The following is a 14785-nucleotide window of genomic DNA, read 5'->3' as shown; positions in this document are numbered from 1 at the left end:
GCACAGTGTATGTCTTCTTTTCCAGTTTCTATGACTTACACTTCTTTCTTATTTTCTTTTTTTTCCTCTTTCTTTTTTTTTTTTTTTGTATCTCTTGGGAAATTCATAGTTTTTCTTAGCATGCCATTACAGTAAATTATATTGACTCATTTTTGAAATATTTAAACAGCCTTAAATGCCCAAAATAAATCTCATTTGGTTATAATGTATTATGTTCTTATATATTGATGGATTTCACTTGCTAATATTTTTTGAGGATTTTTGTGTCTATGTTCATGAGGAATATTGATGTATAGTTTTCTTGTAATGTCTTTGGCTTGTTTTATATTAGGATAGTGCTGGCCTCATAAAATGAGTTTGTGAGTGTTCTTTCCTCTTCTCTTTTCTAAAAGAGTTTGTATAGAATTAATATTATTTCTTTCTTAAATATTTTGTAGAAATAACCAATGAAGCCATCTTCGCCTGGTGTTTTCTTTGCTGGAGGTTTTAATTATGATTAAATTTATTTAATAGCTATAGCTTGATTCAAGTTATCTGTTCCTTCTTGAATGAGCTGTGGTAACTTCTTTCTTTGAAAAAATTCATCCATTTTGTCTTAGTTATTGAACTGATGGGCATAAAGTTGTTCATAATATTCATTTATTATAAACCTTTAGCATCTGTGGGGTCTGTAGTGATGGTCCTTCATTTAGTCCTGATAGTGGTATCTTATTTTCTCCATCAGTCTGGCTAGAGGTTTATCAAATCACTAACCTTAAGAACCAGCTTTAGATTACTTGGGGTTTCGATTGTTTTTCTGCATTCTATTTCTGTGATTTCTGCTAATGTCTTTATTAATTCCTTCCTTCCTCTTGCTTTGAGTTTAATTTGCTCATCTTTTTCTAGTTTCTTAAGGTGGGAGCTCAGATCGTTGAGATCTTTATTTTATAAACATTTAATTCTTTAAATTTTCCTCTAAGCGGTGCTTTAACTACATTCTAGAATTTTTGATACATTGTATTTTTGTTTTCATTGAATTAAAAAAATCTAATTTCTATTCTGACTTCCTCCTTGACCGATGGTTTATTTACAAGTGTGTTGTGTATTTTCCAAATTGTTGGTGATTTTCCAGTTGTCTTTCTGTTAGTGATTTCAAGTTTAATTTCATTATAGTCAGAGAGCATACTTTATATTATTTCAATTATTTTACATCTGTTGAGGTATATTTTTGGCCTAGAATATGGTCTGTCTTGGTCAGTATTCCATATGCAGTAAAAAAAAAAAAAAGGTATATTCTGATGTTGCCTGGAAGTGTGTATTAAAAATGTCAGTTAGGTCAAGATTTTAGTGTTGTCCTGGTCTTTTATATTGTTAACAATTTTCTGTCTGCTTGTTCTGTCAATTACTGAGAAAGAAGTGCTGAAGTCTCCAGCTGTGAATACGGATTTGTCTATTTCTACTTCCAGTTCTATCAGGTTTTGCTTCATTATCCTGAAGCCCTGTTGTTAGACACATGCACATTGAGAATTTTTATGTCTTCCTGTTTGAGCTCACCTCTCCCTGCCTAATGGCTTTTGCAGTTTATCTCTCACCATTTCCTCAGACTCGTGGTCCAGAACTAGCTCTTATAATGGATTTTGGAGACCTTTCCCACTGATGACAGAGTTAACGTAAATCTAGTCACCTAGGCAGCAGGTGATTTGATTCAATTCCTCGTGGTAGGGCTATCTTTTTCCTTCTTTTACCCAGACCCACTGCTTGAAAGAGGTAGCCCCAAGCAGTGGGTCTGCAGCAGTTTTTTGCATCCTTATTTCCTGCCCAGCCTCTATCACCCTAACCCTACCCCTGCTTCTGGCAATGAACTGGCTTGAGTTCCTCTCTCTCCCATGGAGTGCTTTTAATCTCCTTTGCCTAACAGGAACCTAACTCCTGAATGCTACTGCCTGCTTTGGATTTGGAGTCCTGTGGCTTCAGTTGTATGCTTTGTATTTCTTTTCAATTTCTGGTCCATGGAGATGTCTCTTATTTTTACACCTGAACTATGTCTTCTTGGAATTCAACCTTTCATACTGTATCCATTTTACTTTGTGTGTTTGAAGCAGAAAGACATTAAAATGTCAATTTATGGAGCCATTTTGATTAAAGCTTTAATTATATTGATAAATGTAAGTCAAAATAATTATCTAACTGCTATATGGCGTTCTTTTATATGAATAGGTCACATTTAACTTATCCATTTACAAGGTAGTTCTGACAGGACTTTAAGAAATAGTGAATTGAAACAAAATTCTATGACTTAAGCCTTGATGAAAAACTATATGGAAAATATTAAGTTCAGTTCAAGTTACTTTGCTATGTGCGAAAGATGAGAATAAACAATTGTGGAGGTGGGTGAAATACAGAAGCTTGAGGAAGACAAGTAGGCAACATCTTTGGCTTAAGCTAAGTAAAAGAATTAGTTCTGTGATGAAGATCAGAAAGACAAAAGGGCAGAGAATCTGGGAGTGAATTTTGAGGGCTGTGGAAGTGTAAGTGGTAAAAAGAGGAATAAGAACCTGAAAGGGGGCATTTGAAATGTAAAAAAGAGAATAGAATTTCTAGAACAGTATTCATTATTGCAGCAAACCCCTAAGATGATGAGAACTAAGAAAGAATGATGGTCTGAGAACAAGATCTGAGTTCTAATTTCCACTCCTCTGTTCACTAGCTGTTAGACTCTGGGCTGACACACTGGCCCTCAGTTGCTATCTCTGTAAAATATATAATGGAGATCCCTAAGACCCTTTCTGCCTCTGAAATGTGTTGTTTATGTGTTTTAATAAATAAGATACTGGTAACCTTGAGACAACTGTTTACTGTTTCAGTGTAGTGTAAAATCCCAGCTGTAGAATGCTAGGGAGATAGCTTTGATACGCCATATGATCCCATATCAAAATGAAAGAAAGCATAGCATACAGGAGAGATTAAATAACAGCAGTCAGATATTTGGAATATATTTTGAATCCTTCATAATGCCTTGGGAGACAAAGTAAACTATATGAATGTTTTCCTTACAGTTACATCTAATGATTTGGTTCAACCAAATGAATCATAAGGGATTTTTCATGTTTTATTTGTTGCATTCCTTAAAGAGAGAGATGTATGCATTAGGGATTTATTTTGTAGTAAAATAGCTTTATTTAGAATAAAGACTCCAGGTGATTGAATATGAGTCTGCATTTGAGAATCAGTAGAGCAGTAAAATTGTGAGTTTAAGAGTACCGTGTTGGCCACCTGTGAGCATACCTCTCGTAGCTGTAGGGATGGATGGAGCAGCTCTGAGATACCCATAATCACATGGTGGTATCTGCACCTGTGTAAAATGAAAATCCCGTCATTTTTCTCTAGGATGCGCCTTGAGATTGTGAGCTGCTGCTTTTATAGATTTCAAGACCTGAGGTCCAAAATTGGAAGATTTCTGCCACCTCAAAGCCTTTGGTTCTAGGCCTACTTTAGTTTTCCAGTTTCCTAAAAATTATGTAAAATATTTAATGTTTCTGTTACTTAGTTAGGATCATTTATAAGGCTACTCAGAGCTGAGAATGAATTAACCTTTTGTCTCTATCCATCCTTGGGTTTTAGGTTTTATCATAAATTCACACTCAGACTAAGATTTATAGTAGGAACCTACAGTCTTTTTCAAGTAATGTGCCAAGTCTTTATTTATTCTAGAGTTATAGTCCTGTGACTGAATTGTGATTGAGGAAATGTTCCCAGCTATCTCAGGAACCAAGAGTGAAAATAGGCAATAAGGAGAAAGGGGCATATCTCTCCCAACCCGACCATCATGCTGCTAAAATCTGCTCTTGTGCCTGTCACATTACACAGGTGTCCCGTGGACGAGGGGCCCCCAGTGTGTGAATGCTTGCTTACGTGCCCAGGGATTGGAGCTACCCTAGCTCCACTAAGGATGGCTTCATTCTCCAGCCCCCTCTTTGTTAGTGCCACGTTCAACCCCACCTTACCGGTAGCCTGATTTCTGACTGCTCACCATTCACAGACCCTTAAAGTTGAAAGAAGCTTTAGTCTCCGTGGGTGTTTTTATTTAAGGGAAAGAGGCACAATGCCAGTTTGCCCGTGGGTAGTGTTCTTCACAAGGTCGCAGTGAGCATTTGGTTTCCATTTATCATTCTCAGTTGCCCATGTGGTCCCGCTGGCCTTTGTGCCGTGTGTAGTAAATTTTGTTTCCCTTCTGATTGGTCATTTCCCGTTAGAAGGTCACAGTGGAATGGTATTCAGAACTTCTGAATACAAACACAGTATGTATTATATTTTAGCATTTGCTTATTGCAGTACATCCTTGTCAGTATCTTCCAAGGCAGACTTTTATAGTATTTTGCCCACTTCGGAAGTGATACTTGTAAATATTAACTGCTTTTTAATAATCAGATAGAAGTACTGATTGGTAGATTATAAACTGAGATCATTAGTTTTGAAGATTACTTAGTCATCAGAAATCGTTCACCTCTTAAGGCTTTGGGGTAGCTTTGGGGCTGATGCTAAGAAAAGCTCTGATAATGCAGAGTATGCAGATGTAGTTCAGACATAGTTTAGATGGATTTTTGAATAATGAATGAAATATCTAAGCTAGAAGACTAAGACAAAATTAGTTTCTAAAATTTACTGTGCATTTCGTTCAACCATAATTTCTTGTATCTACTGATTAGCCCTGCTTAAAGATAATCCAAAATCAGATAGCTGGGAGTAAACGTATTATCTTGAAATCGTGATTTTTACTTATGTAACTTTTAGGGAAACATATTCAGTGTGTGTAGTGAGTTATAGGGAGTCACAACTCTACTACTTTTTCTTCATTTTTATAGAATAAAGCATAAATATTACAGCTCATAGCTAAACTTTTATTCATATATAAAAGTCTGCTGGATTTACCTGCAAGTTAATAAGTAAACATTGATTTTAAGATTAAATAAGTGGAAAGCAGGTACAGGAAGTGGTAATGTTGATGGCACAAAATAAAGTGGGAAAGTGATGAAGGAACCAGATCGTGAAGGGCCTTTTATAGTCAATGTGTTAGTTTTCTATTGCTGCTGTAACTACCATAAGCTTAGTGGCTTAAAACAATATCTGTTTATTATGTTACAGTTTCTGTGGGTCAGAAGTATGGGCACAGGATGACTTAACTGGGTTCTCTGCTTAGGTTCTTGCAAGGCCAAAGTCAGGGGGTCAGCAGAGCTGTGTTTCTTACTGGAGGCTGTGGAGAAGAATCACCTTACAGGCTCATTCAGGATGGTGGCCGAATTCTGTTTCTTCTCATGCTTTCCAACTGGTCCCCTTCATCTTCAAGCCAGCAGTGGTCTGTCAAGTCCTCCTCACGCTTGGAACCTCTCTGACTTCCTCTTCTACTGCTAGTGGAGAAGCTTCCCTGCTTTCAGGGCCACATACGATTAGATTAGGTCTATCCAGTCAGCCTTCTCTTAAGGTCAGCTGGGCATATAACATGATACAATCTTGAGAACACCACCAGGGCATAGAGATCATTGAGGGGCCAAAAGTCTGCCTACCACAATTATATCAGAGTTAGGGCTTTATTCTGACAGGGCTTATGTGATTTTAAGTAGAAGAGTGTTGTCAGATTTGTGTTCTATAGCAATCACGTTGGCTGTAATATAGACAGGGGTCATTTGGGGGCCACCCGGAAATCATGAAAAACCATTTGAAGGAGTATCACTTGAGTTTCAGTTATAGATGACAGAAACCACATTAGCTATTTTAAGAAGAAAGGGATTTAATACAGGGAATAAGGTGCTTACAAAATCTCTGGAAGAGCCAGGATTACCTCTAGAGTGGTACCACAGAACTAGCCCACCAAGGGCACTGCTGCCTCTCCTAGCATCAGATGCGGGGAGACTCGGGAAGCTGCTGTCCCTGGTGCTGGATCACACCATCTAAGCTGTGATCTGAAGATCAGTAGGCTGCTGCCAGGGATGCTGGCTCCAGGAACACACTGCTTGAACTGCAGTCTGGTAATTAGGAAGCCTCTACCCAAAATGAACCCACACTGTGTCTCTCCCCAGGGCTGTTAAATGTGATTGGTGCAAGTTAAATCTCATCTGCAAAGCAGTGTGGTACATGTAGTTTTCAGCTTTGCAGTACAGAAAGGCTTTCTAGAAGGAGGTTGGAACTAATTCTGAGGAAACTCACCCAGCTTATGCATCCAAAGAAGCTGTAGCAATCCAGATTGTTAATAATAGTAGCTGGAATTTACAAGACAGGTGGGCAAGAGAGATACAGATAGATTGACGAAATATTTAGGAACAGAATTACTAGGACCCGACGATTGAGTGGGAGAAATGGAGAAGAGAGAGAGGAAGGAATCAGGATGACTGTTCGTTTCTGGCTTAGATGGCTAGTTTCTGGTGCCATTCACTGTGATAAGAAAGACTAGAAGAGAATATGATTGGGGAATGAAAATGAATTATTTCTGGACATGCTGATTTTGAGTTAAGTGTAAGACCTTAGAGTGTCCTAATTGATAGCTCACTTAATTTGTCAATAGATTTGACCAGTTGTAGCAAATAGGCTAGTTTCTGCACATGGATCATAATTTTGTGTACAAATAGGTTTATGCTTGAGATAAATTCAGTTGACTATAATATCAATTATAAATAAGTCTAGGATTATATAGTTATTCTTTTAAATTTTAGTTTTATGTTGAAATAGATTCAGAGCTTCCCATTAGTTCTTTAATCTCACTGTTGAGGAGTATTTTTCTTTTTCTTCTTCAGAAGGACTCATGGGTGCACTGTTCCCTAAGCTCTTGTTTCACAATATTTGCTTGTTAAATTTATTTCTGAAAAAAACTCGGTGAGGTATAGTATTCCTGGGTCATGCTTTCTGGTTGGTTTATTTGGTGGGTAATGTGTTGTTTTGCTCCTCCGTTTCTTTCACTGGTGCTGAAATCTCCCTTTTCATCTCATTCTGCTGTTTATCGTTTGTCTTTGAGCTCTTGTTTTATTATATTTATGCCCTTATTGATGTCTGGACCTTAGAGTAGTTGTGGAGCATTTTCTTTTCATTCAGTTAGTTTTCCTTCAGGTTGAGTTCTGCTTTTATTCCTTTTGCTGTGGTATGTGCTTAGTTGCCGTTTTGTGCCTTATCTTCTTTTAAGTGGGTACCTGTCTCTAGACCATCTGTACTGAAACATAGTATGAGTGAACTCCTTGACCCCTTCTCCGTTGTTGCTTTTGTCCCTGCAGAGTTTGAGAACCTGGGATATTACAGCTGCGTCTACTTTTCTGTGGTCTGAAGGGAAAACATCTCTAGAGTTGGGTTCAGCTCTTATTTGACCCCTGGGTTCTGGTGTCTTTTCCAAGATTTTGTTAAATTATCATAACCTAGCTTCACTTGCTTGAAGCCATATACTAGGAGACTGGGTGAAGGAAAGATACCCTTGGACTTTGATCATTTCACTTTTTCAGTTTGGAGCCTTGGAAAGTTTCAGGATTTGGTTTATGTTTGTTTGGGCTGTTTTGTTTTGTTTCTGTTACTAAGATCCTGGCATCCTAGCTGTGGGATGTGGAGCCTTCTTATCCTACGGCATTTTCTCGGTCTTCCTCCCAGCTGACCCCTTACCCCTCAGCCCTGAATCTGCTCTAAATTGGAAAGTATTGGTCAGTGGGCTCAGGATTTTGTTTCCTTCTTTTTCCCTAATGGCTCCTAGGGGTTGAGTTAGGATCCGTACTTAACAGAACCACACAATACAGAGCTTTGGGTTCCTTTTAAAAGGTTACGGCAATAAAGTTGTTCCCCCTTTTCTTGTTTCAGTTGCTACTGGTAGTATTTTAGCCTTTAAAAAGTGCTATTTAGGGCTCAAATGCTGGGAGAAGATTCTGTAATGCGTTTCATCACACCATCACCTTTGCTAAGAAGTTCTACCTAAACAGATTTCAATTGTATATTGTCCAAGGTGGGGCGGGGGGTGTGTTTTAATAATGTAAGTTCCAGACAGCAGGAATATAATATTAATACTTTTTATTTGTATATGAACTTAGAATTTACAAAGTGCTTACTTATGTGTTATTTTAAATAACTCTTACGACTGTCTTGTAAGGTAGGAAGGGCAGACATTCTCCCAGTTTTACCGGTGAGGAATCTGAGATCCAGAAGGACTGGGTGAGTCGCTAAGTCGCACAGATGATTATAAGACGGAGTCAAGACTTTGGAGTCAAAACTCTGAAGTCAAGACTTCTGACTCCAGGGCCAGTGCTGTTTCACCACACCTGATGCTCCGCATGCTGGAAATGATTACCTCCGTCCCCGACCATAGACATTTTACTGTGTCGTCCATGTTCCTGCCAACTTTTTACAACATTGATTTCACCAAGTTAAACCCAAAAGTGTGTGTGTGGGGGGGGTACGTGGAGCAGTGATCTTAACGACCGTTGTCTTCTTATCCTTGATTAACTTCAGTGTGTCTTTGTTATAATAAAGCGAATGTTCAGCATGATTCCCCCCCTGGTTTAGAGGAAGCTGCTCAGCTTCCTCAACAAAGATCAGACCTAGCTCCTCCAAGGCCGGCAGTGGGGACAGGGTTTCCTACGTGGGGAGCTTATCCTCGGGGGCCCTAGTGTCACCTCTACAGTTCACTGTCCTCCAGGTGTCTTTGGCTCTTTCTTCCTGCACTGATCAAGGAACTTGTCCCCCTCATTTACTACCTTTTTACAAGAATGTATTCTTAACTCTTCCACAAACTCCTTGTATTATAGTCAACTAGACTAGGCCAGAGCATTGAAACAAAGCATCGCTGAAAAAGCTGAGTTAACAGCTAACATACAACAAGATGTTTTTGTTTGTAAGTTATGGCTTCCCCAGGGGTCAGAAGCTGCTGGCCTATGTCCATGTTCCCATCTGTGACCAAGGAACACGTGCTTAGATCTCTGCCCTCCTTGCTGATGACAGCCAAGAAAGCAAGCTCTACAGAGTGATTAGACCTCTCCCCATCATCTTTGTAGTGTCTACTTTTCTAGGTTCTCCTTTCCCCTCTAAGCCTGTTCTTATATGATGACCCACAGCAGGCATGGTTGAGGAGGAACTCTTCCCCTGTCCCCAGGGATGTGGTTTTACTGTGGCCTCGGAAGGGCAGCCGTATCAGATCAGAGGCTGTACAGTAGTCACTTGATAGATAGGTAGATAGGTGGGTAGGTAGATATAAATTAGAAGAGGATGTTAGAAAGATGTTGAGAATAACAGCATAGTTTACCTGTAATTCTGAAGAAGTCAGTAGTTCTTACACTAGTGACTGAAGCTGTCACTGTTCTGTTTTTTGTTTGTTGTCTGTTTTATCCTTCTAGGTATCATGAACTGATCACAAAATACGGGAAGTTGGAGCCTTTGGCAGAAGTGGACCTAAGACCCCAGAGCAGCGCGAAAGTCCAGGTCCACTTTAACGACCAGGTGGAAGAGATGAGCATTCGTCTGGACCAAACAGTGGCAGAACTAAAGAAACAACTGAAAACTCTAGTGCAGTTACCCCCTAGCAACATGCTTCTCTACTATTTCGACCACGAAGCGCCCTTCGGCCCAGAGGAGATGAAGTACAGCTCTCGGGCCTTGCATTCTTTCGGCATTAGGGATGGGGACAAAATTTTTGTGGAATCCAAAACAAAATAACCTCGCCAGCCTTGTGAGAACACACACAGTAGGACTTCCTGCAGGGCATTTGTTTCCTTGAGGTTTTCTTCAGGAGGGAGAAGGTTGTTTTGTTTTGTTTCATTTTGTTTGGGTTTCGGGGGGTTTTGTACATGTCCCCCTAGAATGGGTAGGGGGCTGTTTTGGTATTTTGTACCACAGATTTTTTCGGCTCTGCCACCAGAACTGGTCACATCTCCAGTCCCTGTGCCCTCCCTCGTGAAAGATGACTAAGCAGTCGCCGACTTCTTACTGTGTTCCCTGGGCTCTGCCTGCCGCTTGGTGTCACGCCCGCACAGGTGTCCTTGTGATGGCGGTGTGAGCGGTGTATCCCCTGAGAAGGGTGGCTTGCACTTAAATCAGGAAACAAGGAGTCTTTTCAGGAAGGAGCACTTCTCTCTCCCAATTCCTCCTTTCCCCCCTCCCTCCCTCTCCTTTGCTTCTTTGGTTCAGTTTTTCACATTTTGACTCGGGTCCATACATGTTTACCTAGTAATTTTATTCTGTCCATAATTAACTTCTTATTCTCAAGTTGGGTAATTTTTTTCTCCATTTCTCCCTTTTGAAATCATTTAAAGTGTTTTAAACATTTGTCAACCTGATTCTGATCTCAGGTACTCAGTTAGAACCTATAGCTCTGTTAGGGTCTGGAAGAAGAGTAGATGAAGTGTTACAACTCCAGGAAAACTTGCTGTTCATTCTGGAAGCACAACACAGCAGTCTGAGCTCTTTGCATGTAACCATCTCAGTTTTAATGTTCCTCCCACAATGTATCAACCATTACTGACAGGAAATACGTCAGATTCCAGAATTCTTTGATTTTTGCATTTTGAATGTATTTCTTCATTATCTGTCTATCTTTTTCATTACTTTAAACTGTGGGGAATGGAGGCCTGACTTTAAGAAGAATCCAATAGTTTAATGGATGTATGTGCCAGGAGAGCTAAGACTCAGCTAATAAACTCTCTAGTGTGTGTGAGGGAGTTGAGTAGGGGGGCCTGTGGGAGAAAGAGTATTGTGGCTTCCTGCCTGCCATCATTTGAAGACTTTGCTCTTGCACTTTGCATTAGAAGTGGGAAATTTTGATCCAAGGGAGCTTTGATCCCCGGTTCTTCCCTGGGATTTTGCGATGTCATAATTGAACAATTATTTTTGTTTTACGTTTCAGTTAGTTGCCCCCACAGCTCTGACTAATCTGGGAAGTAAAACATAAGTGTCAGAACCTCAGATCTGCCTCCAAATCATATTTTTTGCAGAAGCATATTTAAAGCACTTTCCTTTAAAAGATAGTCCTTACCTGCTCGGAAAATTTTTTGTTTGTTCTTCTGGACATTTGTTAATGTAACCTCTCTCTTAAATATATGTCTTTCTGGGTCCACTATGTTTACAGACGGGAGACTTGAGAAAGACTTAGTGCAACTGGGGCAGAAAATGTGCACATGAAGTATTTTTCAAAGAATGTAATTGTTACCTGATTGTGTTGGGACCTTTTGACCTCTGTTACGTGATTCCATCCCTCCTAGAAATTCTTTACTTTCTCATGAAATGTTTAGATGACTCTTGTACACTCTTCACGTATGCGGAGTTGTGTTCATTACTGCTACTGTTTAAATTGTCCTGTGCCGGGAGAGCAGACGTCTATTCTCTTAGTGGCGCTTCAGGTGTGGATCCGTAAAGCCTGTGACCCAGGCCTGCCGAGTCAAGTGTACATTCTGTAACACTGGAGGTGGAAACCAAAGGGTTTGAGGAAGATGAATGAGGCCTGTTCTCCTTCTGCTGCAGACTTTATCTCTCAAAAGCATGAAAATGAGCAGTGGAGAGCCAGGCTAGACAGAGACAAGAATAATTATTTTGCAATCGCATTTTCCTGGCGGATTTTTGGAAGCGGGGGGAAGTGTGGCCACAGTGTCACGAAGACTAAAACTGTGGGTGCTTTGTGTGCGTGCGCGTGCAGACGAGTGTGAGAGAGAAGCAGTGCAGCTGAGCCCGTTGCTTTGTCAGCCTGGGAAGCAGATGCGCTCTTATTTTTTGAGGTCGTATGATCGCTGACTGTCCCACAGCAGAAAGCAGAGCAAACACTTATGTTATGCTGTAATCATCCGTGGAATGGTCACAAGTAATAAGATATTTTATATATGACAAAGTTTTATGAAATGCTTTTTTACTATTAGGGACCTGTCCCTTCTGTTATTACAGAACACAGTGTCCATCAACTGCAGGCATAATTCTTCTCTTACACAATTGCATGTCAGGGGAACTTCTCATTTAATTCCATGGACGTGGGTGTTTTTAGGGCCTTGTAATGGATGGTTTTAATAACTGCTGAATAATTTTTGATTGAGAGGAGATCTAATGCAATTACCAGTCTCTTAGAGTTACAGAGCAGGAGTAAATGAGAAAAGCTATTAGAGCATGTGTACATGTAAATTTATTTGGGCGGCTGAGTAAAGATGCTGCTTTTGGAATAAAATCGGTGCTGTGCAGACACTTGTAACCAAAATTATTTTTATAAGCAGGCCAAAAAGAAGGAGAGGAGAGACCATGGACTTTTGAGTCTATAAGTTATGCATAATTAATTGTAGCTTATCTGTATTTTAATATCAGCTTCATCCAGATTCAGTGAAAGCATCTTATTTACATTTGTGAGGCAAGATTCTGTCGTAGCCAGTATTACAGATATGTTTCTACAGGCACAGTGACCAGAACGTATCTCTTCTAAAATAGAAATTCTTTTCGGTTACGGAAAGGGAAAGGAGTTGTAAAAGAAAGCCAAGTCAGAACCAAGGCATCCTTTGCACGTGGGCAGCAGCCGCTGAAGCCACAGTGGGAAACTAAGGTTTGAATTTGAGTTGTTGAAATCTCCCAGATTGCTTTAAAGAGGAAAAAAAAAGTTCAGAGTCATATGTCTTTTTTTTATTATTGAAAGTTTCTCTTGTTCCTGCACCCTCTTGCCACCATGGCCATAAATACGTAAGAAGGCAGCAGGTATGGTACTACCCTTGCTCCTTTAAGACCTTTTGGTGAACATGAGCTGTGTTTAACACAGCTGAATGTTATGATGCTCTGTTTTAAAAGTTTGTTTACTTGAAAAAAAAAAAGTTCAGTTCTAACCAGACGTTTCAGCTATGTCGCTAAATCTGCAGTGTTAGGAAGAGGGAACTGAGCACCATCTGAGGCACGCTGGTGACAGTTTTCCCAAGTGCATGTGTCAGGGTGGCTTGCTACACGGCAGGTGCTAGGCTCCAGGGCAAACAGAGCAGGATACGGAATAATAGATTGTTCTCAGCAAGGTCATTCCTGTTTTTGAATTTGATTTTTCCCCTCATTTCATGTTGGATTGAAAATGCAACCAAACTGCTTTCAAGAACACCCAGAAGCTATCTGTGTTACCAGATGTGTTGTGAACACTCTATTTTTCATAGGTGCTTCCTTCAAATATGTCCACTGTAGTGATGGAGAGGGACTGGACTCTCTCAGGCTCTTAACTTGCCAGTTGTCTCCTGCAGTTAATGGAAATATATATTTTATTTTAGAATATAATTTAAACATGAAGGTCTATTCTTTGCACTTTTTATTAATATATATAGAGAGATAATCTTTAAAAAATTAAAAATCCAAGTCCACTTTCTCTGTGTTCTGATTTTTTTTTTCTGGAGTTGTGGGGTCAAAATATGTGTTTATTTTTATATAGCAAAAAATGGACATCAGTGCTGTGGTTGAGTCCTCTGGGGAATCGGACTAAGCTGGTAAGAATTTGACTGTTTTAACAAACTTGGAATCTTGTCAAAGTTAGTAATTAAAACTGCAAACAAAGATTCATAGGAAATACATTACTGCTTTTGTGTTAGCAAAGTTTTATACTTCTGACATGCTCTTTTAAGGATAAAAAACCTACCTTTGATTAATTTGGCATCTCCTTTTTTGAGTAAATATCTCATTTTGATGATTAAAAATTTGCGACACTTTTTTAAATGACGTATCTTTCCTTTGAGTAATAATTTTTTACAAGAATTAGAGTTTTGGACACTTGAATCCTATCTACTTACCAATAATTTCTTGGTAATATGTTGTGAATTAACCTATACCAAGAATTAAGGTCCAAGAGTCCAAGAACTATACTTTATTTCTATATTTAAAAGACAAAATCTGTTTTTTCTCAGTTCTTCAGAAGTGCTTAAGTGTCATGATCTGTTTAAGATTATTTCTACCTCTTATTCAAATTTCAAAAAATTATAATTTTAACTTCTATGCAAAAGTTCTGTTTAGCTAGTATTTATTATGAGCTTTTCTGAGTTCTTGCAAGGTAGACATATGTCAAGATACCCAATACCCACTGGGCATTGTCACCAGTTACTAGGATGCATATGAAACAAGAAGGTTAACCTTTGAATTCACATTTCTCTTTCCAACTCTTCTCTGGAAGTTATCTATGTTCTCCAACTTAGACGTAGGACTTCAGGATTCAAACTTAGATAAAAAATAGGTCATGACAGATACTAACACGAGCCATTTCATCTGCTTCTAAGTTTTTAATGTAACTAAGATTTAGGAACTGAGTAAATCCATGAAAGGAATAACATACCATATTACATCTCCTTAAAATATAATGAATTTCTGAATCCTTCAAAAATTTGAGAATAATGCTAAAAATGTGTAGCTTTTTTGTTTTGATTTTTTAGCAAACTGATCTACTAAAATGTTCAAATATATATTTGCCTAGATACACGAATATAATACATGTGAATATCTCATGCTTTTCTTCAGTGTGGTTTAGGCACCTGAGCAATTCGCTTGCATTCTATTTTAAGGCACAAATGTTAAGAGAAGAGTAACAAACTCATAACCCAAGAGGGAGATGAGACACAAACAGAGTTGCTGGTTGTGTGAATTAGTGCCAGGGATCCAGGCTTATAATTTTCATTCTCATGTTTCTTCTAGACACTAACAATGAACATTTATCATCAAACACCAGGGCCCACGCTACCTGTATTAAACCCATCTGATGTTCATGACGTCCCTGTGGTTCAGCACTGTTCATTATCTCCATCTTCTTACTCGTGAGGCACAGATAGGTTAAGAAACTTGCCAGAAATCACACAGTTGGTAAATGACAGCAGAA

The 14785-nt window shown here is 39.1% G+C and overlaps 1 protein-coding gene across 1 annotated transcript in view; it reads left to right on the top strand.

The window, feature by feature from the left end:
- The window catches only part of TBCEL (tubulin folding cofactor E like), a 56905-nt gene extending 43616 nt beyond the window's left edge, over window positions 1-13289 (top strand). The window contains exon 8 of the mRNA XM_031670400.2: window positions 9330-13289. Within this exon, the coding sequence (XP_031526260.1) occupies window positions 9330-9648 (319 nt within the window). The 3' untranslated portion in view covers window positions 9649-13289. The remainder of the gene's footprint in view (window positions 1-9329) is intronic.
- Window positions 13290-14785: the final 1496 nt, after the last annotated feature.

This window comes from Vicugna pacos, chromosome 33 (genome assembly GCF_048564905.1).
Source record: "Vicugna pacos chromosome 33, VicPac4, whole genome shotgun sequence".
NCBI lineage: Eukaryota > Metazoa > Chordata > Mammalia > Artiodactyla > Camelidae > Vicugna > Vicugna pacos.
This window is presented reverse-complemented; position numbering and strand designations above follow the sequence as displayed.